At 44.9% G+C, this 26,692-nt stretch overlaps 1 protein-coding gene across 1 annotated transcript in view; it reads right to left on the minus strand.

The window, feature by feature from the left end:
• The window catches only part of EVC2 (EvC ciliary complex subunit 2), a 142,528-nt gene that overhangs the window by 83,778 nt on the left and 32,058 nt on the right, over nucleotides 1-26,692 (minus strand). Inside the window, exons 6-7 of the mRNA XM_065877684.1 lie at nucleotides 26,547-26,681; nucleotides 23,482-23,621 (exon numbers count right to left, since the gene is read on the minus strand). Coding sequence (XP_065733756.1) covers nucleotides 23,482-23,621; nucleotides 26,547-26,681 — 275 coding nt within the window. The remainder of the gene's footprint in view (nucleotides 1-23,481; nucleotides 23,622-26,546; nucleotides 26,682-26,692) is intronic.

The following is a 26,692-nucleotide window of genomic DNA, read 5'->3' on the forward strand; positions in this document are numbered from 1 at the left end:
TAAACAGATGGATAGATGGATGGAGAAGTGGAGAGATGAATGTTACATAAATAGATTACATTTGAAATTCTTATTTGTATAGCTGGATCTTGCTCTACCTGGAGATTAGATGACAGTGATGGGAAAGAAAATATAAGGTGGAACATTTAAAGACGGCTTTAGAAATGAGATCAACCTTGGACATCAGCTAAGTCATCTTTCCAACCAACTCCCAGGTGTCCTTATTATCTTTCCTGCAGAAGTCCCCCAGCCACCACTCTGCACACGCATGGTGAGGGGTGCTAACTGCCTCTCTGGGCGGGCTTTCCATCGTGGGAGAGCTCAGTCAGTCAGAATGGTCTTCTTCGTAATCCACTAGAAGCCACCTCCCTAAAATGTCTATTGTTCCAGGTTCCACCATCTTCTTGATGATTTCAGAGGTATCTGGCAATGGTGACCATGTGTACACCATTTCCAATTGTGGGCAGACGACACGGGTTTACCAAGTGCAACAGGAGGCTGGCAAAGCCGGGGTCACTGAAAAGAATGGATTGAGGGTCCGGGATGGACTTGAGGTGAGTGCAGGTGGCTGGTGAAGGCATGGTAATGACCAGGAATTGGGTGGTGAAGGTGAGACGGAAAGAGGGGAGAGGTCTGGGAGAGAGAGGTGAGGGGCCCCAAGGAGAGGCCGTGTCGGGATGACGCCCACAGTTCACCAGGCTGCTTGGTTGCTCACGTGGAACTTTGAATGGGGACTCCTGGTTAAAGATGAGGAGGGCCTTTCAAGGACTACAAGCTGCCTACACTGAGATGGACGACTTACTGGCTTCCTGGAGCTGCTGTAACAGAGTCTCGCAAACCAGGTGGCTCAGGACAACAGAAACGTCTTGTGTCACAGACCTGGAGGTCAGAAGTCTGGATCAAGAGGTGGGAAGCTATGCAGGGGGGTTAAGACCCTCAGGAGCATCCTTCAGTCTGTGAGGGCTCAGAGTTGCAGATGAATGGTCCAGGGTAAGAGAGACAGCGGGCTGGAGGGTTTGCAGTTTTACACGGGCCTCGACCCAGAACCAACTAGAGGATGCACAGTTTGGGCACACGGGTCTCCAGCAGAAGCTCTCGAACTATTAGGCATCAGAAGGACCAGAATGACTTCAAGTCATGTTAAGATGCAGATTCCCAGCACTACTCTCAGATTCTGATTCCGAAGAAATGGATTAAGTGCTGTATTGGTTTCCTAGGACTGCCTCATTAACAAAGTACCACAAACCAGGTGGCTTCAAACAGAAATGTATTCTCTTCCACTTCTGGAGGCCAGAGTCTAAAGTCAAGGTGTCCACGGGGTTGGTTCCTTCTGAGGACCATGAAGGAGAATCTGTCCTATACCTCTCTCCCAGCTTCTGGTGTTGTCAGCAATCTTTGGCATTCCTTGCCTTGTAGAGGCATCACTAGTCTTTACCTCTGTCTTCACATGATGTTCTTCCTTTCTGTTTCTGTGTCCAAATTTCCCTCTTATAAGGACACCAGTCATACTGGCATCTTAATTGTATCTGTAAAGATTCTATTTCCAAATAAAGTCATATTCACTGGTGCTGGGGTTTAGGACTTCAATATATCTTTTTGCAAGGACACAATTCAAGCTCTAACAGCAGCCTCCCAAGAATGGAAGCCCCTCACTGTCAATGAGATATCCAAGTAGAAATGGGTTGACCATCTGTTGGGTGTACTAGAGATGATGGAATGGAGCAGGACCCCATGGTCCTTGCCCTCCATCTGCCTCTTGTCTATAGAAAAACTTTAGCCAAAGAATAAAATTAATCAGAAAGGGCTTCCCTGGTGGCACAGTGATTGAGAGTCCACCTGCCGATGCAGGGGACACGGGTTCGTGCCCCGGTATGGGAAGATCCCACATGCCGCAGAGCGGCTGGGCCCGTGAGTCATGGCCGCTGAGCCTGCGCGTCCGGAGCCTGTGCTCCACAACTGGAGAGGCCACGACAGTGAGTGGCCCATGTACCGCAAAAACAAACAAACGAACAAACAAAAATTAATCAGAGAGTGAGAAAATGCAGAAGCAAAGGAAAACAGTCAAACACGACCAAATAACAATAGTTCAGTCATTAAGCAAAGTCAAGGACTTTTAGTTCTTCTTCAAGGGCTATAGATAATATTCTGAGCCATGGCCATATCCTCTGAGCTGTTCTGTAGATACTGAAACCCCCGCCAGGTGGAAGAAGTTAACTACATGATGGTCAGACTGTAGCCATGACATAAGCTGCCACAATTCTGAGAGCTAGCCTCAAAGAAATGGGAACAAACTGACCCGGAAACTGAAGATGAACTGTAGCTAAAACAGTCAAGATGACGCTGATCAGACAACCGCGTGACCAGTTTCCAGATGACTGTCGGAGCTGACTGTGCTGCTTCCGCACGTAGCCCCCTCCCTCCACCTATACACCCCTGAAAATTCCCTTCAAAAGCTCTTGTACACTGATTGTCAGGGGAGAGTTGGCCTTTGGACATGAGTCTGCCTTCTCCCCCAGTTGCTGGCCTCCAAAATAATCAAAACTTTCCTTTCCACCAGCCTTGCCTCTTGAGTACTGGCTTTCAAGCAGCGAGTAGCCGACCTAACTTTTGGTAACAAGAATACTTTTTCCCTGGCCAAGAATTTAGACCAGATGACCTCTAAGATCCTTTGCAGCATCAAAACTCTAAGATTCTATCCTCCCAGGAAAGTAGAAATCACTTTATACTTGATGTTAGCTAACAGATGATCAGCAATTTGTGAAAATGGTTTTCATCCCACATCTGTCCTTTCACTAGTTTATAAGGGTGTACTCTTACATAACCAAGAAAAGCTTATTTTCCCACTCATTGATGCATACATATAAAATGTGCCCTTTGTTGCTCATTTAACCTTCACCACATCCCAACATATCATGACAACCACCTCCAAGGTGTGCCATCCTGGCAGCCTCGAGGGAATGTCCAGCCCCTCATGGGCTCAGCCACCACTGTTTCAGGAGGTGAACGAATTTCTGGGCTTTTTATTGTCACACTTGCAGAGTTAACGATTTTTCACTTTACGTGCACTGGACACAATCACAGCATTAATCCTATTCTTGTTCACTCGTTCACCAACATTTACTGAGCACTTGGGGTGACTTGTCCACTTCTCGGGACTGGTGCTGATTACAGGGCAGACACGTGCTAAGGACAAGGAGATAAAGCTTCACGGTGCCCAGCATGGTGTGGAATCATATATTTTTCCATGTGGTCCTCTGCTGATTGTCTGTCTCCCTCACTAGACTATAAGCCCCGAGGGCCAGGACCCTGCCTGTTGAGCTCACCCTTGCATTTCCAGCCCCTTGCCACCTACTGTAGACTGAACGACTCACGCGTGGGCAGCGGAATAAGGAGTCAGGAGTCACCGAGGAAATGCTGGCCATTTTTGCAAAATCCATGAAACTGAGCTGTAGAAAGAAACCATGGGGTTCAGTGGGCAGAATAGAGCCAAGAGCTAAAATGACTGGAAACAGGTGAATCACTTACTGTGAGCCAGGCATCGTCACGCTCAGGTCTGGGTGTGTGGGAGCTCATTAAACCTTCACCATCCCCGTGTTCAGATGAAGACACTGACACACAGGAAGGTTACGGGTTGTGGTCAAGGTCATTAAATGATTAAATGGCGGAGCCAGGAGTGGGGAAGAACCTTGCAACTCAAGCAGCCCTGCGCTAAGCCCAGGCGACCTCCTCTGCTAACCAGACAAGAAAACACTACACCTTCAACGTATGAAATGTTGTCCAACCTCACACATTATAAGAAAAGTGAAAAATTAGAGCTTCAGGGAGGTGCCATGGTTTCCTATCAGACCGACACAGGTAGAAAGATCAGCTGCCCCTAGGACTAGGATGTGGGAAAGAGAGGATCTCAAACACTGGGGGTGGCAAACTGGTCTGGCCTCTATGGTGGGCAATACCTATTTTTAAAAATACACACTAATGCAGCAACTTGACTTTGAAGAATTCATGCTACAGATGACCTTGCACACGTGCATAAAGACGTCTGTGCTGGACAGGCACCGCAGCACTGTGGGAGGGTGTGGTTAAGACGGTAGACTCTGGGGGCTTCCCTGGCGGTGCAGTGGTTGAAAGTCCGCCTGCTGATGCAGGGGACACGGGTTCGTGCCCCGGTCCGGGAAGATCCCACATGCCGCGGAGCGGCTGGGCCCGTCAGCCATGGCCGCTGAGCCTGCGCGTCCGGAGCCTGTGCTCTGCAACGGGAGAGGCCACAGCAGTGAGAGGCCTGCGTACAGCAAAAAAAAAAAAAAAAGATGGTAGGCTCTGGATGCATGTCCTGACCACACCTCCTACTTGCCTTATGAGCTCTGGAAAGTGACTTAAACTCTCTGGGCTTTAGTTTCCTCATCTGTAAACAGTACTTAGCTCAGAGGCTGCTCTGAAGGGTAAATATGTTAATGTCAATAAAACAACCAGATCAGTGTCTCATTCGTATTAAATTCTCCAAAAATTCAGTTATGATTACTGTTATTGGAATATTATGCGGCCACTTAAAAGAGCAAGGTCGCTGTGTAGGTATAGATCTCCAAGACTGCTGCAAAGTGGGAGAAAAGGGAGCAAAACAGTGGGTAAAGTATGTGATTATTTTGCATTTTAATAAAGGAGTATATGTGTAAATATACATCTAGTCATCGATGATCTCCAAAGGGTACATGACATGGGTAATAGACTGCCTTTGCCTCTGGGGATGACAACCAGAGTGCAGGTGATGAGAAGACAATTTGGTTTTTACAGTATGGCCTCTTCTGTCATTCTAGTTCTTGGCCATGTTCATTAGTTACTATTCAAAAAACTGAGTACAGAAACAGAAAAAAAAGCAAACATGGGTACTATCAGAGTCAGGGACTACGTGTCCCTGCAGGACAGAATGAATTTCTGGGTCGCTTCTGACAACCTCTCTTCTGGCCGCTCTCTGTGGCTGGTGCCAGACCAATGTGGGTAGTGATGTCAAGATGGTGGCCCAGGCCAGGGCCTCCGAAGTCAGCTAGAAGCACCACCACACCCAGAGCACCCAGCCCTACCTGCCAACACACACAAACTTCCATGAACTAGTGTCCATCACTGCAGCTGACTGATGGCCTGTGCTGGGGAGGGGCCACGTGCCTCTTCCCCCGGCTTACGGCCCTTCCACGTGGAGAAGATCTGGGAGTGGAAGTGACGGAGGACCGAAGCAGGAATCCCCTGCAGTCAGTTTTAGGGAGAGGCCTGCAGTGGGGCTGGCTATGCTTCCAGATAAAAGCCGCATCCTCCAGTCTAGCTCTTCTAAGTAATAAAAGTGATGGGTGATTTTTCTGGCTGGACTGGACAACATGCCTGATGTATGTCTTATCTCCCAATTGGCTCAGAACTCAAGGCGGTGGGAGATGGGAGCTGTTTACTGACCCCTCAGACATGCCCAACTGTTGAGATGATTCCTGTTATGTCTAAGAAACTCCTAAGAGGTTGCACGAACCTTGTGATTTGGAAGGGGTGTTGTGAGGAAGGGGAGATGCTGAGTCAGAGAGCACACCCATTACAGCCTGCAGTTGTTAAATGGACCATTTGTAACTCCTTGGCACACAGCACAGGGGCCGCAGTGGGGGTGAGGGTGCTAGTCGACGATCATCCCAGCCTGCACCGCGTCTCACTGCACTGCATTTAGTCGTCTGGGTTGATTCTCCCCGTAGACGGCTGCATGTCGGGTCCTCACTTGGTCTGGCTTCCTCTCCAGCACCTCACCCAGCTCTGCGCCAAGCACTCAGCGGGAGGTCGGTCAACACTTGCCGAAAGAAGGTGTCTGTGGGACACAGAAGTTCTCCGACAAACACCTGGCTGCAAAGACGAGTGAGGGTCACCATGGAAACCAGACTGGCACTGCTGCTGCTCTGCTCAGCAGCGGTCTCATTATGTCCCCATGAAAATCCCCCTCTGGCTGGTCGGGCACTGGTGGGACCCAGGGGCAAGGCACAGGTGTGAGGACAGGGCTGCTTTCTGCCTCAGTCGGCCTGTGTAGCAAGATGCTTGGCCATTTGATGCTCTAGGTGAACTTGATCCTTCCAGAAAGCCAGGAACGGCCCAGGCCTGGGTTATTTTCTTAAGAGCCCATTCATTTCCTGACAATGTCTCAATGACCCTCCAACATCCAGTGCGAATTTCACCCACTCATTCATTCACAAGACGATGGCTGATGCTCACCTAGTACCACCAGACTGGTTCCCTCCGAGGGCTCAGGGTCTAATGTGGAAACAGACACACAATCTGGGCATCACAAAACCATGTGGTGAGGGCCCGACGGGGCCCAGGGGTGGGAGCACGGGTGACTCTTGTTTGTGTCCCCACCATGTGGCATGGTATCTAACACATCCTAGATGCTTAATCAATACATGAAGAAAAAAAAAATGAAGGAAGAAAAAGGAAAGAAGGAAGGGAGGGGGGAAGGAGAGGAAGGGAGGGGGGAGGGGAGGAGAGGGAAGGGAAAGAGGTATCCTCAAAGTCATTTAAAATTTGGGAAGAAAAGAGGAGGGAGTTATTTACTGGCCTCCTAAAACCCACCACGACCCCACTAGTCTCCAGTGGGACATCCGGCCCAGGCGACAAGGTGCGATTCTTCAAGGCCATAAGTATTTCCTGAACCCCTGCCACCTGCAAGCTGCCACTTCTATCCCAATCCCACTGAGGGAAGTGGGGAAGCTGTACCATGAGGGGTAAGGCTGCCCCCACCTGGATCAGGACCCCTTTCCCTCCTGGGGAGTCTCCTTTTACTTATTTTGAGAAGACTCTCCATCAAATGCTTTGTAGACAATGAGGAAGCACTAGAGGGTACCCAGCCTTGGTGTCCGAAGACTCACATTTGAGCCCTGGACCAACTACTTCCTAATAGAGAGAAGACCGTTTCCCACAGCGCTTGTCTGAAGAGAACCCTCAGGAACATTCCAGAAACAATGCTATAACCCACCTCCTTGAAACCCCCAACCCACAGACCCCCTCCTCTCACTTCTTCATGAGACCCCTCAAGTCTCCACTCCCTTCCTCATTCTTTTGAGATTTCCTGATCATTTGCTGGAATAATGGCCACCCAAAGATATCAGGTCCTAATCCCCGGAATCTGTAAATGTGGCCTTATTTGAAAAAAGGATCTTTGCAGATGTAAGTGAATAATCACGACTGGGGAGACCATCCTGGATTATCTGGTGAGCCCTCAATCCAATCACGAGTGTCTTCCTAGGAAGAGGCAGAGGAATTGGATACATACAGAAGAGGAGGGGGCCACGTGGGGGAGAGATTGGAGTGATACGGCCACAAGTGAAGGACTGCTGGCTGCCCCCTGACGCTGGAAGAGGCAGGAATGATTCTCCCCAGGAGTATCTGCAGGGACTGCAACCCTTCAACACCTTGACTTCAGCCCGGGGAAACCGACCTTGGACTTCCGGCCTCCAGAACTGTGGGACAATAAGTTTCTGCTGCTTGAAGCCATCGTTTATAGTGCTTTGTTAGAGCAGCCACAGGAGAATACCACACTCCCCTCGTCCCTCTCCTGCTCACCTGGAAAAGCCCTTTCTGTGCAGAGCAGGGGACCAGCCACTGTCCTAGCACTCTCTGAGGCAGGCACAGTTATCCCCATTTTATAGAAAAGGCAACCAGAGTCACCCAACGGCAAGTGGCAGAACTCGGACCCCAACCAGGAGGCCCGGCTTCTCAGCCTGAGTTCCTAAACCCTGGGCTCTACAACCAACCTTCAGCTGTCTCTGCATCCACCCAGAGTGCTTTAAGCATTTCCCTCTCATGGGCCCATGTTCTCCTTAAGCTTTGGCTCCATTTTGCTTCTCCCCTTCATAGCAGAGCACCTTGAAGGAGCTTCCCATACTTCTTGTCCGCATTCTACTCACTCTGTTCTGGTTTTCTGCCCCTGCCTCTCCCCCAGAGCTGCTCTGATCATCAATGGTATCCCGGTAGCTGAAAGCAAGACACTGGACTGAACTCCAGGCAATGTCAGACATGGTCAGCCACCCCTTTTTTCTAGGACCCCTTTTCTCTTGACTTTCCAGACCTCCTTGTTCTCCTGGGTTCCTCTTACTTTTCTCACTTCTAAATGCTGGCATTCCTTAGGGGATCGTCCTGGTTCCCTTCCTTCCCTGTCCTCTCCCATAAGTTCCCCCATCAACCCCCATCTCTACCTAATACCTCCATCCAGACTTTCAGCCAATAACAGACCTACACAGCTGACTGCCCACCTGACACCTCCATCTGGGTGTCTCAAAGGCATCTTTCAGTCACCATGTCCAAAACTGACTTCCAATCTTTTCCTCAAAATGCAATCCTGTCCTCTCCTTCCTCATCTTAGGAGATAGCACCGCATTCTCCCAGTTGGTCAGGCTGAAATTTCGTCATCATCCTTGATGGCTCTTTCTCCCTCAAACCCCATTCTCAACCCATCATCAGGTCCTGCTGAGTCTCCCTCACCATTCCTCAATTCCATGAGTATATATGGAACCTGTAGGACGGACATCGGACAGACCTATATCCTAGGGGTTCTAGTTTGAGTAGCCTTGCGCCTTCTAATCTTTGCCATCAAATTAACCAACGGTGATTGTCAATAACACCCTATGGTTGGTACATAAAAAACTACTCAACACCGGCAGACCTCATTTTAGTGGGCTCTGCTTCACTGAGCTTCACAGCTACAGTATTTTTTTACAAATTGAAGGTCTGTGGCAACCCTGTGCTGAGCAAGTCTATCGGTGCTATTTTTCTAACATCATTTGCTCACTTCCTGTCTCTGTGTCGCATTTTGGCATTCTCACAATATGTCCGATTTTTTCATCATTATTATGTTTGTTAAGGCGACCTGTGATCAGTGATCTCTGATGATGCCACGAATGGCGCCCATACAAGATGGCAAACTTAACCAATACCGTGTGTGTTCTGACTGCTCCACAGACTGGCCATTCCCTCATCTCTCCCTCCCTCTCTTCGGGCCTCCATATTCCTTGAGACACAACAATACTGAAATGAGGCCAATTAATAACCTGTAACAGGGAAGAGCCAATTTTGACTCCACAGTTGGATCCTTTTCTTTGACTTTAGCCTTTGCTTTTTGTTGCTTTTGTTATTATAAGCATACATAATGGCCTGCTTCAGGGAACCCTACCCACCTGTGGATGGCTGCAAGAAAGAAGAAATTAACACATCCCCTCCCCCCTCCCCTAGGCTGGCCATTCCAGGAGATGTTTTGCAAGACTGATGGCCCTTTTTACTTTACTTCCTCTCCACCTCTCCCTCTCTATTCTGCCCTTTTACTTTACCTCCCTCTCTGATTCTATAAAAGACACTGGCATCCAGACCCCTACGAAATGGTTTTTTGGGGGACCCTAGTCCACCATCATCTCGGTCTGCCGGTTTTCTGAATAAAGTCATGCTCCTTGCCTCAACACCTCGTCTCCAATTTATTGACCTGTTGTACAGCGAGCAGAGCGAGCTTGGACTCCGTAAAAGCCCCACAATGGCCTCTAAGGGTTCAAGTGAAAGGAAGTTACACATCTCTCACTTTAAATCAAAAGCATTTTTTGGCAATAAAGTATTTTTAAATTAAGGTATGTACATTGTTTTCTTAGACATAATGCTATTGTACATTTAATAGACTACAGTATAATGTAAACATAACTTTTACACGCACTGGGAAACCAAAAAATTCATGGAACTCCCTTTACTGCGGTGACCTGGAACAGAACCTGCAGTATCTCCCAGGTATGCCTAGACACATGTTTAAAAGCCTCAGTTTCACAAATACTCTGAACACCCACTTGGTACTGATGCCAAAAGCTCAGCCTCTCAGCACAGGTGTCGAATCAAGTCTTGGAAACAGAGTTTTGGGTGAAGTAGAAAAGAATAGCTTTATTGTTTTGCCAGGCAAAGGGGAACACTGCAGGTCCCTGACCTTGAAAACTATGTGTCCCAACCCAGGAGGATTTGCAGGTCCCTGACCTTGAAAACTATGTGTCCCAACCCAGGAGGATTTGATGGGGAGTTTTATAGCAACGGTGCAAGGGTGGGGTTGCTGATAAGATTAGGATGTATGCTTGGCCTGCACCTCTAATCCGGTCTCAGGTAATCTTCTCGAGGAGCTTCTTTGGTTCCTTTAATGTAGCCTCAGGTGGTCCTTCTCCTATGAGGAACGTGGACATCTTAAAGAGCTTAAAGGCACTGTTATGTGTATCCCTTGAGTTGGAACCAGGACCCTGCCCCAAGGCTGCACTACTGTTTCTTGGCTGCCCCTCCTCTGTCTTCGCATCCCTTCCCTTTGTGGATTAGCAACTGTTCGAATCTGCCCTTTGGAACTCAGGGAAGGTCATGGAGGTTAGAGTCAAGAAATGGGACATAAAGACTTCTGTGCCAGGAGCCCCACAGGGTCCTGCTCGATTTCAGTACAAAACATGATTCTGAGGCAGTTTAGAAGGTGATGTCAGTAGCATCGAAAGATAACAATAAGCTTCCTTTTAATAACAAAGGAAATAAACGCAGACCTGGACTTACTATCTACTCTTATTTTTCTTTGCCTCTCTAGAAAAACCTAAGCTCAGTCTTTAAAAAGCTGTTCTGTCAATAGAACGGTGGATTTGAAAGCACTCAGGCCTGGACAAAATCTATCAGCACTTGTGTGACCTCAGGCAAAACCAATAAACCTTCCTGAACATCAGCTTCCTTTGTTAGAGTTGCTATGAGGATGAAGTAAGGGCATGGGTGTGAGATGCTTGGTGGTGGTCAGAGCCAGAGCAAGGCTGGAGCTAAAACCCTGTGGGCACACTATGCTTCCAGAAGCTTCCAGGACCAGCAAGTCGTGGTCATTTCCTCCTTTCTCTTGTCCCAGCATGACTGGGGCTGAGCCACCTCCATTATAACCATAGCTGGGGAGCCTGATAAATATCAAAGGAAATATTCCTTCCTCAAATGCTCTGTGTAAGAGGCAGCCTATGAATAAACAATGTAAAAGATAAACAACCAAGCAAACCAAGGAAATGCTCTTTGTCAAAAATAAATCAGCAATATAGGGCAAAGTTATGGCTCTGATGGGTCTCGGAAATGAGGTGGCAATCAAATCACAGGCCTATTTAGAATCCCAGCTAAACCTCAGGTACGAATTACAAATGGGATAAATGATTTGCTGGAGAAAAACTCTATTTTTAGTGGGGAGACTATCACAGATTCCCATGCATATTAATCCCCTGACATTCTGAGTGACATTTTTCTTTCTGGGAGTTTCTAAGCCTGACATAAATCAAGATGGAAAGATTAAAAGTAATTGGCAATGTTACGATTTTTAAAATAATCACCAGGTCCCAAAATGAGCGTCCAATCACAGTGCTTTAAACAGACCTGGCACGCAGTAAATATTGAGTGTCAGGATGGGGAGGGAGGGCAGAGAGATGGGAGAGGAAGCGAGGAGAAAATTTAGTTCTCTAGGTGAGGATTTTCAGGTCATGCTTGATAATCAATGTTAAACACTCCTCAGACAAAATAAGATCAGTTCCCAAGGAGAAATAAATATAAAAGTCCAGAGCTACTAAGTAATTTACAAGAATAAAATCTTGGTGAACCCCAATATCCCTATTGCATTCACACACCAGGATCAGCAAATTGCAGCAGCTGAGAATAATCTCATAAAATATAGGGATAAAGGAAGACTTTATCCCTATATTTAGTGTTAGCTTTTCATAGGCTAACACTTCTTGAATCTAAAACAAAACTGGGATGATCAATACTTTCCTATTTTATAGTACTAATGACACCCAGAAAGACCCTATGGTGCTCCTGGGCAAAAAGCCTTTCTGTGTCCCTCATTCCTTGATCACAGGAAACAGGCTTCATTCAGCCTCTATGACCTTCCCTGAGTACCAAAGGGCAGGTTCAAACAGATGCTAATTAGGGAAGGGAGAGGACACTAGACAAGGGAGGAACAGTCAAGAAATAGTGCAGCCTTGGGGCAGGGTGCTGGTTCCCCCTCAAGGGATACACAAAACAATTTTGCAGATACTGAGACCCCCACCAGGTGGGAGAAGTTAACTGTGTGCTGCCCACAAGCCCGTAGACCCCAGGCCGGTTGGAACCAGAAGGTTGGTGATGCTGACTCCCACTTACCTCACCACCAACCAATCAGAAGAACGTCCACGAGCTGATCACGCCCTGTTTGAACCATTACTATAAAACTTCTCCCTACCCGCTCCAGGTTGGCACACACAGTTTTGAGGGCAATATCCCACCGTGGCCCCCTTTGCCTGGCAAAGAAATAAAGCTCTTCTTTTCTACTTCACCCAAAACTCTGTCTCCAAGATTTAATTCGGTGTCAGGGTACAAAAGCTGGATTTGGCGTCATTAATTACTCAGGTCAGAAGGTGACAGAGTCTGATCTACTTGCAAAATGAAACATCTAAGTGCTGATCACACAAACCAAATCATTTCACTCTGCTCATTTTCAAGTTTTGGAAGAAAACAGACTTTTAGTTACAAAATACATTGATAATCACCTGCTCGTACCACTTAATATAATTAGAGATATTTACGAATCACTGCCATAACCACCCCCCTTCTCCCCACTGCCTGTCCTCCCTCCGCTCTCTCAGACAGTGTGGAGGATTTCAATTTGTCGCCCTTGGCATTCTGATGAGGGAATTCAGCTAAAATGAAGGCTCACAATTGAATGGCTGCACAACCATGGCACCCAGCAATGGATTAACAGGCCCAATTCCCAGCTGGGTGCCAGGTCAGCCCAGCACTCACGAAGCTGATGGCCTGGCCCTGCACTCAGCTGGGAAGGAGCTGCCTTTCAAGCAGGAGGAAAGCCCCTCTCTGCTTAGAATACCCTCAGCCCACAAAGTGCTGTGAGTCAGACGTAACAGAGCTCTCCTCTCGGGCCGATAAGCGGTCCCTCTAAAGATGAGGAGGCCACACTCTCTGTTTCTGATTCTATCTTGGGTCCATGTCTATTCACCATCAGGTTCCATGGAGAGAGGATCACACAGATGCTCAGTTTTGCCTCTGAGCTTATAACAGAGCAGGACCCTATGGGGCCTTCCTGGGACAGACCCCTCCCCCATATCCTCTGCTGGAGCTCCTCTCCAAAGGACCTAGATAACAGTATCGGATGCACATTTCTTGAGCTGTTTTACAGATGCTGAAACCCCTACCACATGGAAGAAATAAACTACTTGAGCATGTAGCCCCCCCGGACCTACTGGTGCCTGAGGACTGAAAACGTTAACTCTTGTGACTCCGCCCTGTTACCTCACCATCAACCAATCAGAGAACTGTGCAGGAGCTGATCACATACCCTGGACACTCCTCTCTCACCTGGCCTTTAAAAATGCCTTGCTGGTGGAGAAAGGACAGCCTCTTCAATAAGTGGTGCTGGGAAAACTGGACAGATACATGTAAAAGTATGAGATTAGATCACTCCCTAACACCATACACAAAAATAAGCCCAAAATGGATTAAAGACCTAAATGTAAGGCCAGAAACTATCAAACTCTTAGAGGAAAACATAGGCAGAACACTCTATGACATAAATCACAGCAAGATCCTTTCTGATCCACCTCCTAGAGTAATGGAAATAAAAACAAAAATAAACAAATGGGACCTAATGAAACTTCAAAGCTTTTGCACAGCAAAGGAAACCATAATCAAGACCAAAAGACAACCCTCAGAATGGGAGAAAACATTTGCAAATGAAGCAACTGACAAAGGGTTAATCTCCAAAATTTACAAGCAGTTCATGCAGCTCAATAACAAAAAAACAAACAACCCAATCCAAAAATGGGCAGAAGACCTAAACAGACATTTCTCCAAAGAAGATATACAGAATGCCAACAAACACATGTGAGAATGCTCAACATCATTAATCATTAGAGAAATGCAAATCAAAACTACAATGAGATATCATCTCACACCAGTCTGAATGGTCATCATCAAAAAATCTAGAAACAATAAATGCTGGAGAGGGTGTGGAGAAAAGGGAACACTCTTGCACTTCTGGTGGGAATGTGAATTGGTTCAGCCACTATGGAGAACAGTATGGAGGTTCCTTAAAAAACTACAAATAGAACTACCATATGACCCAGCAATCCCACTACTGGGCATATACCCTGAGAAAACCAAAATCCAAAAAGAGTCATGTACCAAAATGTTCACTGCAGCTCTATTTACAATAGCCCGGAGATGGAAACAACCTAAGTGCCCATCATCGGATGAATGGATAAAGAAGACGTGGCACATATATACAATGGAATATTACTCAGCCATAAAAAGAAACGAAACTGAGCTATTTGTAATGAGGTGGATAGACCTAGAGTCTGTCATACAGAGTGAAGTAAGTCAGAAAGAAAAAGACAAATACCATATACTAACAGATATATATGGAACTTAAGAAGAAAAAAAAAATGTCATGAAGAACCCAGGGGTAAGACAGGAATAAAGACACAGACCTACTGGAGAACGGACTTGAGGATATGGGGAGGGGGAAGGGTGAGCTGTGACAGGGCGAGAGAGAGTCATGGACATATATACACTAACAAACGTAAGGTAGATAGCTAGTGGGAAGCAGCCGCATAGCACAGGGAGATCAGCTCCGTGCTTTGTGACCGCCTGGAGGGGTGGGATAGGGAGGGTGGGAGGGAGGGAGACGCAAGAGGGAAGAGATATGGGGACATATGTATATGTATAACTGATTCACTTTGTTATAAAGCAGAAACTAACACACCATTGTAAAGCAATTATACCCCAATAAAGATGTTAAAAAAATATATATATATATATTAAAAAAATGCCTTGCTGATTGATTGACTCAGTGCTCTGTGGTGACCCAAGGGGGAAGGAAATCTAAATAAGAGTGGATATATGTATATGTATAACTGACTCACATTGCTGTACAGCAGGAACTAACACACCATTGTGAAGCAACTACACTCCAATAAAAATTTTTTTAAAATGCTTTGCTGAAAACTATTATATATAGAATGGATGAACAAGAAGGTCCTACTGTAGAGCACAGGGAACTATATTCAGTATCTAGTGATAAACCATCATGGAAAAGAATATGGAAAAGAATGTATATATGTATAACTGAATCACTCTGATGTACAGTAGAAATTAACACAACACTGTAAACCAACTATACTTCAATAAAATAAAATTTAAAAAATTCTTTGATGAAACCTACCCGGGAGTTTGGGGTTTTAAGCTCTAGCTGCCCTGAACTCCTTGTTTGGCGCCCTGCAATCAAGCTGTACTTTCCTTCACCACAAGCAGGTGTCACTAGATTGGCTTTACTGCAAACAGGGGAGTGGACCCCAGTTTGGTTCGGTAACAAGCTCTTCCATTTTCGGTTCTCTCTGCGATGTTCTTGAGAAAGACTCAAGAAAGTGCTGATCATCTTGAACATTTCTCTTCAGCATCTGCTAATCTCCCTTTAACTGAGATCCAGGCTTAGAGGTAACATCGCAGTGAAAACTCTACCATCATGTATCTTTCATATCAGTACATTTCACAGTATCCCAGGGCAGTAGGTTATGGTTTCTCCAGATGAGAGATGAGGAAACTGAGGCTCAGTGAATATATGTAAAGTATCATGTGCTCAATATTAAATTCTAAGAAAGCTCAAGACCTGTTCTGTCACTTACTAGATGTGTGACTATCGATAAACCTTTACTTAGCCATGCATCAGATTCTTCAACTATCAACTACTAAAAATAAGATGCCCTAAAGAGCATCAGTATGAGGACCAAATTAACTAAGGCCTGGGAGAGAGACTGTACATTTTTTTTTTTTTTGCGGTACACGGGCCTCTCACTGTTGTGGCCTCTCCCGTTGCGGAGCCCAGGCTCCGGACGTGCAGGCTCAGCGGCCATGGCTCACGGGCCCAGCCGCTCCACAGCACGTGGAATCCTCCCGGACCGGGGCATGAACCCGTGTCCCCTGCATCGGCAGGCAGACTCTCAACCACTGCGCCACCAGGGAAGGCCAAGACTGTACATTTTTATACACTACCCAAATGTGAGTTATTATACAAGAATATAAGGCATTATAACTCATCAGTATGGTAGTGACTCAAAATTCATAGAAATTACTCCCCAGTGGAAAATAGGCAGATGAAGCTATGCCTCTTGACTCTAGACTCAGAAAAAGTTTGCTGTACATGGAATCCAGTTTGACGAGTTCTCACGTGGTCCCAGAATTAATAATCAGCAGTCAACAAGAAAGCAAAGAAAGAAAAAATAAAAAGCTGATAAAACCAAATGAGAATCCAATCTCTTCAGATGGTATATTTGGCATATATAGATCTTCCAAAGACTTCTGCCCCAGATTCAGCATCTAACTACTGTCCTGAAAGTGAACCCCTCTCCTTCCTCCAATCTCCTGGACACTTCTGCAGCCTCTGGATCTACTGAGCAGCTGGAACTGTTGGGTGGTCCCCCCCTCCCCCTCAAACACAAATACATAAATAAACTAACAAACAAAACCCAGAACCCTGGGGAGTCATCCAAAAATTTTCCCTCCCTTTCAATGTCCAAACTGCACCCGCCCTGTGCATACACACACAGTAAGGTAACAACGAGTTACCCAGTTCTGTAGGCTCTTCTCACTTGACCCTCTCCTCCTCAAGTCTACCGTTCCCACCCGACATCACCTCAACATCTCCCGCAAAGTCTCCCTCACTCTCCCCTCTAAGCCATTTGCCATCTGCATTTAGAGTAGTCTTTTAAAACAAAATCTACCCATGTTAATAAACCATTGCCTGGGTCTCCAATGCATACTATGGAGCCCTGACATCCAGAGATCTCTGTGACCCAGCTCCTCTTCTCCATCCTAAGCTGTCACTTAAGTAAGTAAACCAAGGCCACATGGGGATACAGCCCAGATTTAAACCTGACCTAACTCCAGGGACCATGGTCTTAACCAACACACTCAATGGTCCTATTGCTCTATGCTATTTTGAGCCTTGTCTGTTTCCACGTCAGTCTCCCTCCTAGGCTGCCACTGATAACAGGGACTGTATCTGGTTCATTGCCGAGAGTATGGTTTACACAAAGAAGGGTTCTGTTCCAATTAACAGTGGTCTAGGTAATTTTGACAAACTATCCCACTGAAAACAGTTAGAAAAGTTGGACAAAAACAAAATCTATTTGAAAGCATCTGAGAGCTAACAAGGCAGTGAATAAATATGATGCTAAGATCTAGGAGAATAAGGAAGCTCAGAGATGGCAGTCCCATATTTGGGGTCACTGTGTTCCTAAGAGCACCTTGTGGTTCTAGAAGAGGCAGCCCAGGGGCTGAAAAGCTGAGCAGAATTTCTGATGATGAAAACTGGAGTCCAAAGACTGCTGAGGAGATGTCACCATGATAAAATCCCTTGGCCTTTTGGTTAGTATTCATACCTTAGTAGTAAAGGACACCTGAAACAGATCAGCCCTTGGAGGAAATGAAGCCCAGCTTCGAATGAACTCAATTTCTGATGAGATTGAGGTAATCCATAATAAAACCCTTAGTTGCCTGGAGGAAGATAACATCATCCTAGTCCTCAAACTGTCTTCTCCATTTTCATTTATAATTTCTGGCACACAATCAAAACTACCTAGGCATACAAGGAGACAGGAAAATAGGATCACAAACTAAGAGGAACAAGAGGTAATAGACACAGGACAGGGGTAAAGATAATGAAGTTTTCAGACAGAGACTTAATAATTATGCTTAATATGTTTCAGGAAATAAAAGATAGCAACAACTGAAAAAAGGGAACATATAAAGAAGTCACCTGCCAATATCTGTGAAGTGAAAGAAGGAAAGGCCAAATTGATGAAACTTACTGAGTGACCGTCAGTCAGTAGACTGTGTCCATTGCCTGGTCAGGAGAAATCGTGGTCAGTGCAGCACCCTGATTAAGGGCATGTACCCTGGAGCCACAGCAAGTGGGTTTGAAACCTGCCCCTCTCATTTACTAGTGTGTGCCCTAGGGCAAGCTTTTTAACCTTCAGTCCTCACCTGTAAGACGGTAAAAACATCAATGCCTGCTTCCTAGGGTTGTTGAGAGGATTATACATATTTGCAAAGTTCTTAGAACCATGTCTGGCTCTACGTTCTATTACTCATACATAGAACATTATAAGTATTTGTTAAATAAATAAAAATAAATGGGGGGACTGGAGGACATCAGCATCATGGTGGAGTGAGACGCTCTCTTTGTCTCCCCTTCAATCAGTAACCAGTAAGGCACCCACAATGCAACAAAGGTGCCTCTAACCGACAGGATGCCAGAGAATTCCACACATTTGTACATCTAAAGGTGAGCAGAATGGAACACACAGAGGGGGCAGAACTGGGGGAACAGCAGGACTGGTGCCTGCAGTCCTGGCCCCCCAAGCCATGGCAGATGAACCCACAGCCCCAGAGATCCCAGTAGCAGTAGGGGGAAGCAGCACACAAGACTGACATCCTGGCCGCAGCAGTGCCCATGGCCATAGGTAAGTGGGCAGCAGTGGAAGTGGGGTCTGGGACCCCGTCCCTCCAGCCACTGAGGCACCTATGACTCTGACCCCTCAACCCCCTAACCCCCAGCAGCAGAGCTCATGAACTGTGCAACACTGGACAAGGCAGAGGTGCCTGTGTGAATCCAGCTCCCCTCCACTACCCCTTGTGGTGGCAGAGCCTGCAACTCAAGGATTCCCAGACGCGGCAGAAAAGCCTTTCATCCTGGTGCCCCAGGTGGCAATGCCAGTGACAGTGGCAACAGCAAGGCACCAACGAACCCGGAGACACAAGAAATGATAAGGAAGACATGGAGCCACACCTCTGACAGAGGCAGTGGAGGATGAAAATTGCCAACTCTCAGATCTAACTAGAGGCAGCTCAGAATCAAGCACAAAGGTGTTTGCTACTTCAAATGCACTGGCAGAGGAACAACTCATCAAGCACCATGAAGAACCACAGGAACACTGCACCACAAAAAGAAAATGACAATCTCCAGAAACCAAACTTAAAGTCACGGAATACTGGGATCTAACATATAAAGAATTCAAAATAGCTGTCATGAAGAAACTCAGTGAGCTATAAGAAAACTCAGAAAAGCAGCTCAATGGGCTGAGAAATAAAATTAATGAATAGAAGGAATGCTTTACCAAAGAAATTGAAACTCAAAACAAGAATCGAACAGAAATTCTAGAGCTGAAGAACTCATAAACAAGGTAAATAATGCATTAGAAAGTTTTGGAAATAGAGCAGCCCATATGGAGGAGAGAATTAGTGAGCTCAAAAACAGAAATCTAGAAAGATACAAGTAGAAGAGGAAAGAGAAATAAGATGTTAAAAGACAGGGAAATTTTATGAGAGCTATTCAACTCATTTAGGAAGGGTAACATTAAGGTAATGAGTATTCCAGGGAAGAGAGGGAGAAAAGAACAGAGAGTTTATTTAAAGAAATGATAACTGAGAATTCACAAAGCTGGGAAAGGAACTGGATAAACAAGTCTATGAAGCTAAGAGAACACCTAATTACTTCAAGGCAAAAAGACGCTCTCCAAGACACACTATACTAAAATTGTCAAAAGTCAATGACAAGCAAAGAATTTTAAAGGCAGCCAGAGAAAAAGGTTCCTACAAAGGAATCACCATTAGGCTATCACCAGATTTCTCCACAGAAGCTTTATAGGCCAGGAGGGAGCAGAATGACATTCTCAAAATACTGAAAGATAAAAACTGCCACCCAATAATATTCTATCCAGCAAAGTTATCATTCAGATATGAAGGAGAAATAAAGGTTTTCCCAGACAACAACAGCTGAGGGAGTTCATCACCACTAGACCTGTCTTACAAGAAATGTTGAAAGGAGCCCTTTGATCAGAAACAAAAAGGCAAAGTACCCCAAAGTTTGAGTAAGGTGATAAACAGAATCAGAAAATTGTTACTCCTTCCCAGAATAGGTTTTAAAATATTTTATCATAGCATAAAGGTTAAAGGAGGGGGAAAAAGCAGAAAAAGTAATGATAACTGCTTCAGTTTGCTAACTCACAACATAAAAATGGATAATTTGAGAAAACAAAAACATAAAAGGGGAAGAGGAAAAAGATGGAACCCATAGAGTTGAACGAAGATAAGATGCCATCAGCATAAAAAGGACTATTTTATCTATGAAAAGTATTACACAAACCACAAAAGATAAATCTAGGGCAGAGACATGAAACATAAAAAGAGGAAACTGAGAAAAACATCAGAGAAAGCCACCAAATCAAGATGGCAGACAGAAACACAGGGGGAAAGAAAACGGTGGAGAGACAGAGCAACCAGAAACAAAAGATAAAATGGCAGTACTAAGTCCTCATCTATCAATAATAACGTTAAATGTAAATGGACTGAATTCACCCATCAAAAGACATGGAGTGGTTGGATGGATTAAAAGACAAGACCCAACTACATGCTACCTCCAGGAGACCCATCTCAGCTCTAAAGACAAACACATGTTCAAAGTGAAGGGATGGAAGATGATACTTCAAGCAAATGACAGCCAAAAAAGGGGGTGTAGCCATACTCATATCAGACAAAATAGACTTCAAGCCCAAAAGGTAACAAGAGACAAAAATGAACAGTATATAATTATAAAGGGGAAAATTCACTAAGAAGACATAACAGTTATTAATGTATATGCACCTAACATAGGAGCACCAAAATATATAAAACAATTATTAACAGACCTAAAGGGAGAAATTATTTCACACAGTATTGGAAGTCCTAGCCAGAATAATTAGGGAAGAAAAAAACTAAAGTTATCCAAATTGGAAAGAAAGAAGTAAAGCTGTCACTATTTGCAGATGACCTAATTTTATACATAGAAAACCCTAAAGACTCCACCAAAAAAAATAAAAGAAATAATAAACAAACACATAAAATTGCAGGGTACAAAATCAACATACAAAAATCTGTTGCATTTCTATATGCTAACAATGAGCTACCAGAAAGAGAAATTAAGAAAAAAAGTCCCATTTACAATCACAGCAAAAAATATAAAATAACTAAGAATAAATTTAACCAAAGAAGTGAAAATATGTACACTGAAACTTATAAAACACTATTGAAAGAAATTGAAGGAGGCACAAATAAATGGAAAGATATTCCATGCTAGTGGATTGGAAGAATGACATTGTTAAAGCATCCATATTACCTAAAGTAATCTACAGATTCAATGCAATCTCTATCAAAATCTCAAGGACATTTTTCACAGAAATAGAACAAAAATTCTAAAATTTATGTGGAACCACAAAAGACCCTGAATAGCCAAAGCAATCCTGAGAAAAAAGAACAAAGCTGGAGGTATCACACGCCCTGATTTCAAACTATATTACAAAGCCATAGTAATCAAAATGGTGTGGTACTGGCACAAAAACAGATATATAGATCAATGGAACAGAATTGAGAGCCCTGAAATAAACCCATGCATATATGGACAATTAATTTACAACAAAGGAGCAAAGAACATACAATGGATAAAGGACAGTCTCTTCAATAAATGGTGTTGGGAAAGCTGGACAACCACATGCAAAAAAAAAAAATGAAACTAGATCACTATCTCATATCATACACCAAAGTCAATTCAAAATGGATTGAAGACTTAAATGTATAACCTGAAACCATAAAGCTCCTAGAAGAAAACATAGGTGGTATGCTCTTGGTCATGGGTCTTAACAATATCTTTCTAGATATGTCTCCTCAGGCAAAGGAATCTAAAGCAAAAATAAACAAATGGAACTACATCAAACTAAAAAGATTCTGCACAGCAAAGGAAACGAAACTATCAGCAAAACCGAAAAACAACCTACCGGATGGAAGATATTTGTAAACAATATATCTGATAAGTAGTAATACCCAAAATATATAAAGAACAGATACAACTCAACAACAAAACAACCCAATTGAAAACTGGGTGGAGCTGAATAGACATTTTTTCAAAGAAGACATACAGATGGCCAACAGGCACATGAAAACAATAGCACGAATTATTAGGGAAATGCAAATTAAAACCACAACGCGACATCACCTCACACATGTTGGAATGACTATTATCAAAAAGGCAAGAAATAACAAGTGTTGGTGGGAATGTAAATTGGTGCAGCCATTATGGAAAACAGTGTCGAGATTCCTCAAAAAAAATAAGAACAGAACCACTATATAATCCAGCTATCCCACTTCTGGGTATTTATCCAAAGAATATGAAAACATTAATTTGAAAAAAATACATTCACTCCTATGCTCACTGCATCACTACAATTGCCAAAATATGGAAGCAACCCAAGTGCCCATTAACAGATGAATGGATAAAGATGTGATATGTGTATGGAATATTACTCAGCCATAAAAAGATGAAATCTTGCCATTTGCAACAACATAGATGGACCTTGAGGGTATTATGTAAGTGAAATAAGTCAGGTGGAGAAAGAAAATATCATATGATTTCAGTCATATGTGGAATATAGAAAATAAACAAACAAAAACACGAACAAAATCAAACATGTATACACAGAGATAAGAATAGTGGTTACCACAGAGGAATGGTGGGGGAGGGCAAAATGGGTAAAGGGGATCAACTGTGTGGTGATGGATGGAGACTAAATTTTTGGTGGTGAACATACTGCAGGGTATACAGAAGTAGAAATATTTAATGTTGTACACGTGAAATATATAATGTTATAAACCAACATTACCTCAATAAATAATAAAATAAAATAAAGATTCTCAGGTCCTGTCCTTAAAAGTAAATTATAGATAGATAAATAGACAAAAATAAAATAAAAAATAAAAAGAACTGAATTCAGTTTAGCCAACAATCACATCACCTGGTCTGGCCTCTCTCCCAAGGTGTTACTTCCTCTCCTTCAATACACTACTCAATACTCCAATCCACACGTCAATCATACTGAGCTCCTTACACTTCACCAAATGTACATATCTTGGTCACTTCCTATCTTGGCATCTGTCCTGTCTTTCCTCTGCCTGAAAAGCCTCTCCTCCCTTCATCTACCTGAAAAACTTCTGCCCGTGCTTCAAGAATTAGTTAAAATATCTCTCTTCCTCAGGGAAGCATCTCCATGACCTGCTCAGAGGTAATTACTTTTTCTCCTGGGCTCAGCTAGCCCCAATCTTAGCACGGTACTCATCAAACTTTTATGGTCACTTCTGTTTCTGTGTTTGTCTTCCCACTAGGTCAGACTGCCTCACAGCTCAACCTATGTCTTATGTCTTTTCTCAAATACCAAGCATAGTGTTCAGGGCACGGCAGTTGTTCGATTATGACTACTGAATGACAAATTAATGATAAATAGGATGAATTAATGAATGAAATACACTCTGTTTGCTCTCATGCTGCTATAGGTAAAACATTCATCACATCCATGGAAGTATAATGTGACTTAGAATTCTTACTCTTCTAAGGCTTGAAGCATGCTCCCGGGGTCCTCTGAAGACAGAATGTCTATCATTTGGTCATTTAGCGCGAGATCTTCATTCATACCATCAGCTGAGGTGAACTGGGAGCGCTCCAGCTTGCTCTCGTGATGCTGAACCTTCAGGAGAATTTCAGAAACCACAATTGAGTAGGCCTTCTTGTGAACGTCACAAGCTGGAAAAGTCATGAGGGTAGGTGGGGATCTGCAGTCAGAGAACCTAGCTGGCCCCACCCACTTGTGAGCTGGTAAGACTCAGGCAAGACATTGCACTTCCTTGAGCCTCATTTTCTCATCAAAGAAGTGGGATGATAATTCTGGTAGCCCTGCACAGGCTTGTTGTGTGGATAAAGCAGAGCAATGGATGGAAAGACCTTTATAACTATAAAGATGTAATAAAAATATTTCACCATCATCATCACCACCATCATCATCACCATCATCACCATTATCACCAACATCACCACCATCCCCATCACCATCACCACCATCATCACCATCCCCATCATCATCATCATCACCATTATCACCAACATCATCACATCACCATCACCAACATCACCATCCCCACCATCACCATTATCACCAACATCATCACCATCCCCATCATCATCACCATCACCATTATCACCAACGTCATCACCATCACCATCACCATCATCACCATCCCCATCATCATCACCATTATCACCGACATCACCACCATCACCATCATCATCACCATTATCACCAACATCATCACATCACCATCCCCATCACCATCATCGTCATGCAGAGGAAAATTACAGTTGGCAGATGGACTTCAACATCATGGATCTGGCTGGTTTCTAATCAGACTGTAGAGTTGTCACATGGAAGTGACATCAGAGATAATTAAGCTCACCCTCCGATTGGGCAGATGATATATCTGTTTTGCTCACTATCATCATTATTTCTGCAGAAATGCATGATAATTATAACTAACATTTAAGAATTCCTGTCCCTGCGCCTTGTATGTGTCATACCGTGAAACCGTCACAAAGTCAGTGTTGATGCCCCCACTTTACGTATATGGAACTGCAGCTCAGAGAGATGAAATGACATTATCTGAGTTCACACAGCTCATAAAGAGCCTGCTTGGTTTTTGACCCAAAGTCTATCTAACTCTAAAGGCTGCCTTCTGTTTACAGCATGTTGTCTCCTTGGTCACTACCACGATGGAAAAAAAATTTTTAATGTGAAGAGAGTTCATTCTGTGATGCCGGGAAAAAAAAAAATTCTATAAGAGGCTTCAGACCTTAAATCAAATTCACACTGTGCTTTCCTCCCGCGGTTGTAACAATCAGCCTTTAATCTCCAAGAAATGAATCCTGCTCCTTCATCGAAGTAGCAGGGTGAGTTCTGTTCTGTGATTGATAACAGCTTTGGGAGAGTAAGTAGAATGTCTTATTAGATGGGCCATTTTTCTTTTCCTCACTTCTGCCTGCCAAGGAGACTGTGGGCTGACCGCACTTTGAAATAACAACTCTCTTCTCCAGGAAGCAGAAACAAAATGAACAATGGCACAGGACTGCCAGCCTCCAGAGAGGGCGGCAGGGTGGTCCTCGGAAGCCAGGTCCAGCCTCACTCGGCCACGTGAACAGGCTGTTGAGCTTCACGGGCCTCAGTTTCCTCACTGTACGGCGAGGGAGAAAGATGATCCATGTTCCTTTCAAGTTGCTGGACCTCTGGGTGACAGAGTCACAGCAGCTGCAGCCTCCATGGCCCCGAAGGAACAAACAACCTACCAGGGTGCTCAGTCCCAGCAGTTCCTTCTCACCCTAGGACTGTGCTCTGCTTTCCTTCCTCTGTCTGCCCATCCTCTGGCTGGGGGCTCATTCATTCCTTCACACGTTTACTGAGTGCCTTCTAAGCGCCAGGCTCTGTACCAGGCAATGGGGATTACAGCAGCCAGCATCCATGCTTCATCCATGTCCCCTCGCCCTTGCCGTTTCAGTGCCTTTTAGCCCAAGATCCACCGGCCAACACCTATGCTGCTTCCTCCCCTGAAGACTCCTGCTGGCTTTCAGAGCCTATGCCAGGGAAATAACGTTACCCTTTGTCCTGGCCCCCTCACCCCCTTGTCGTCAACCAATGACCAATGGGATTTGATGGCTAAATACCCTGGCTCCTTCTCCCCTCAGACTTTATCCTGGGTGGGATAAAGCCCCAGGTGCCCACAGTGGAAGCTTGACTGACTGCCTTCCCTTCCCGTCTCACTTCCCCACCTCCTACCATTACTTCCTGGGATCACTTCCCATATAAACTGTTTGCATTTGGGTCCTAGTCTCAGGATGTGCTTCTGTGGGAACCCAGGCCAAGACAGGAAAACAGAGATTGAGGAGTTCACAGGTAGGGATAAATGCTGGGTGGGGTCCAAAAGCTAGTGCAGGAACCCAGAGACAGAGTCCCCAGCTTAGCCAGGAAGTGGCCAGGGATGACTTCCAAGGAGAGGCAAGGCCCGAGATGAGTCTTAAAGGACGCGTCAGAGTTCTGCTCATTGAAGAGCGGAGAGAGGATTATAAAAGCATCCAGGTGAGTGTGGAGAGCTCAGCAGTCATTGGGTAGAGCCGGAAGTTGAGGTGTGAAGCTGGACCACAGGGGACTTTCTTTATAAGCCATGCTAAGGCATCCGGGCTTCACCCTGAGGTCAAACAAAGTAAGTCTTCAAAGACTTTTCAGAGGGAAGTGTAGACCAGGACCTGAGTCAGGGTGTGGCATGAATGCACAGCCGGCCATACAGGTGGGCGCTCAGTTATTCATTCAGACTGCAGGGGTTCCCAGCCCTGGTCGTTTGTTAGAATCATCCAGGGAGCTTTTAAAAACTACTAATGATTGGGCATGGCTCCCGGGACAAAGCAGTCAGAGTCTGTGCAGGAGGGCCTGGGTATGGGCATGCCTCACGGTTCCCTGGGGGTCCCGACATCGATACAGAGTTGAGACTGACCGAACTGAAGGATGAACTTCAACCTCACGTCTACCACCAAGCAACTACCCTCCAGGGAGAGGACGCACATGGACTCCCACCTGATGTCTGGTAAGCACGCTTCCCTTCAAACACTGATATCGAACCAGGAAGAAAAGCACAGCCCAGGTCAGCACCAGGGAGAGGATGAAGGCCACGAAGAACCCTGCTGTGTGGAGGCCGTGGTTTGGTAGAACCTATGGGGATA

This window comes from Phocoena phocoena, chromosome 5 (genome assembly GCF_963924675.1).
Source record: "Phocoena phocoena chromosome 5, mPhoPho1.1, whole genome shotgun sequence".
In the NCBI taxonomy this organism is placed as follows: Eukaryota; Metazoa; Chordata; class Mammalia; order Artiodactyla; family Phocoenidae; genus Phocoena; species Phocoena phocoena.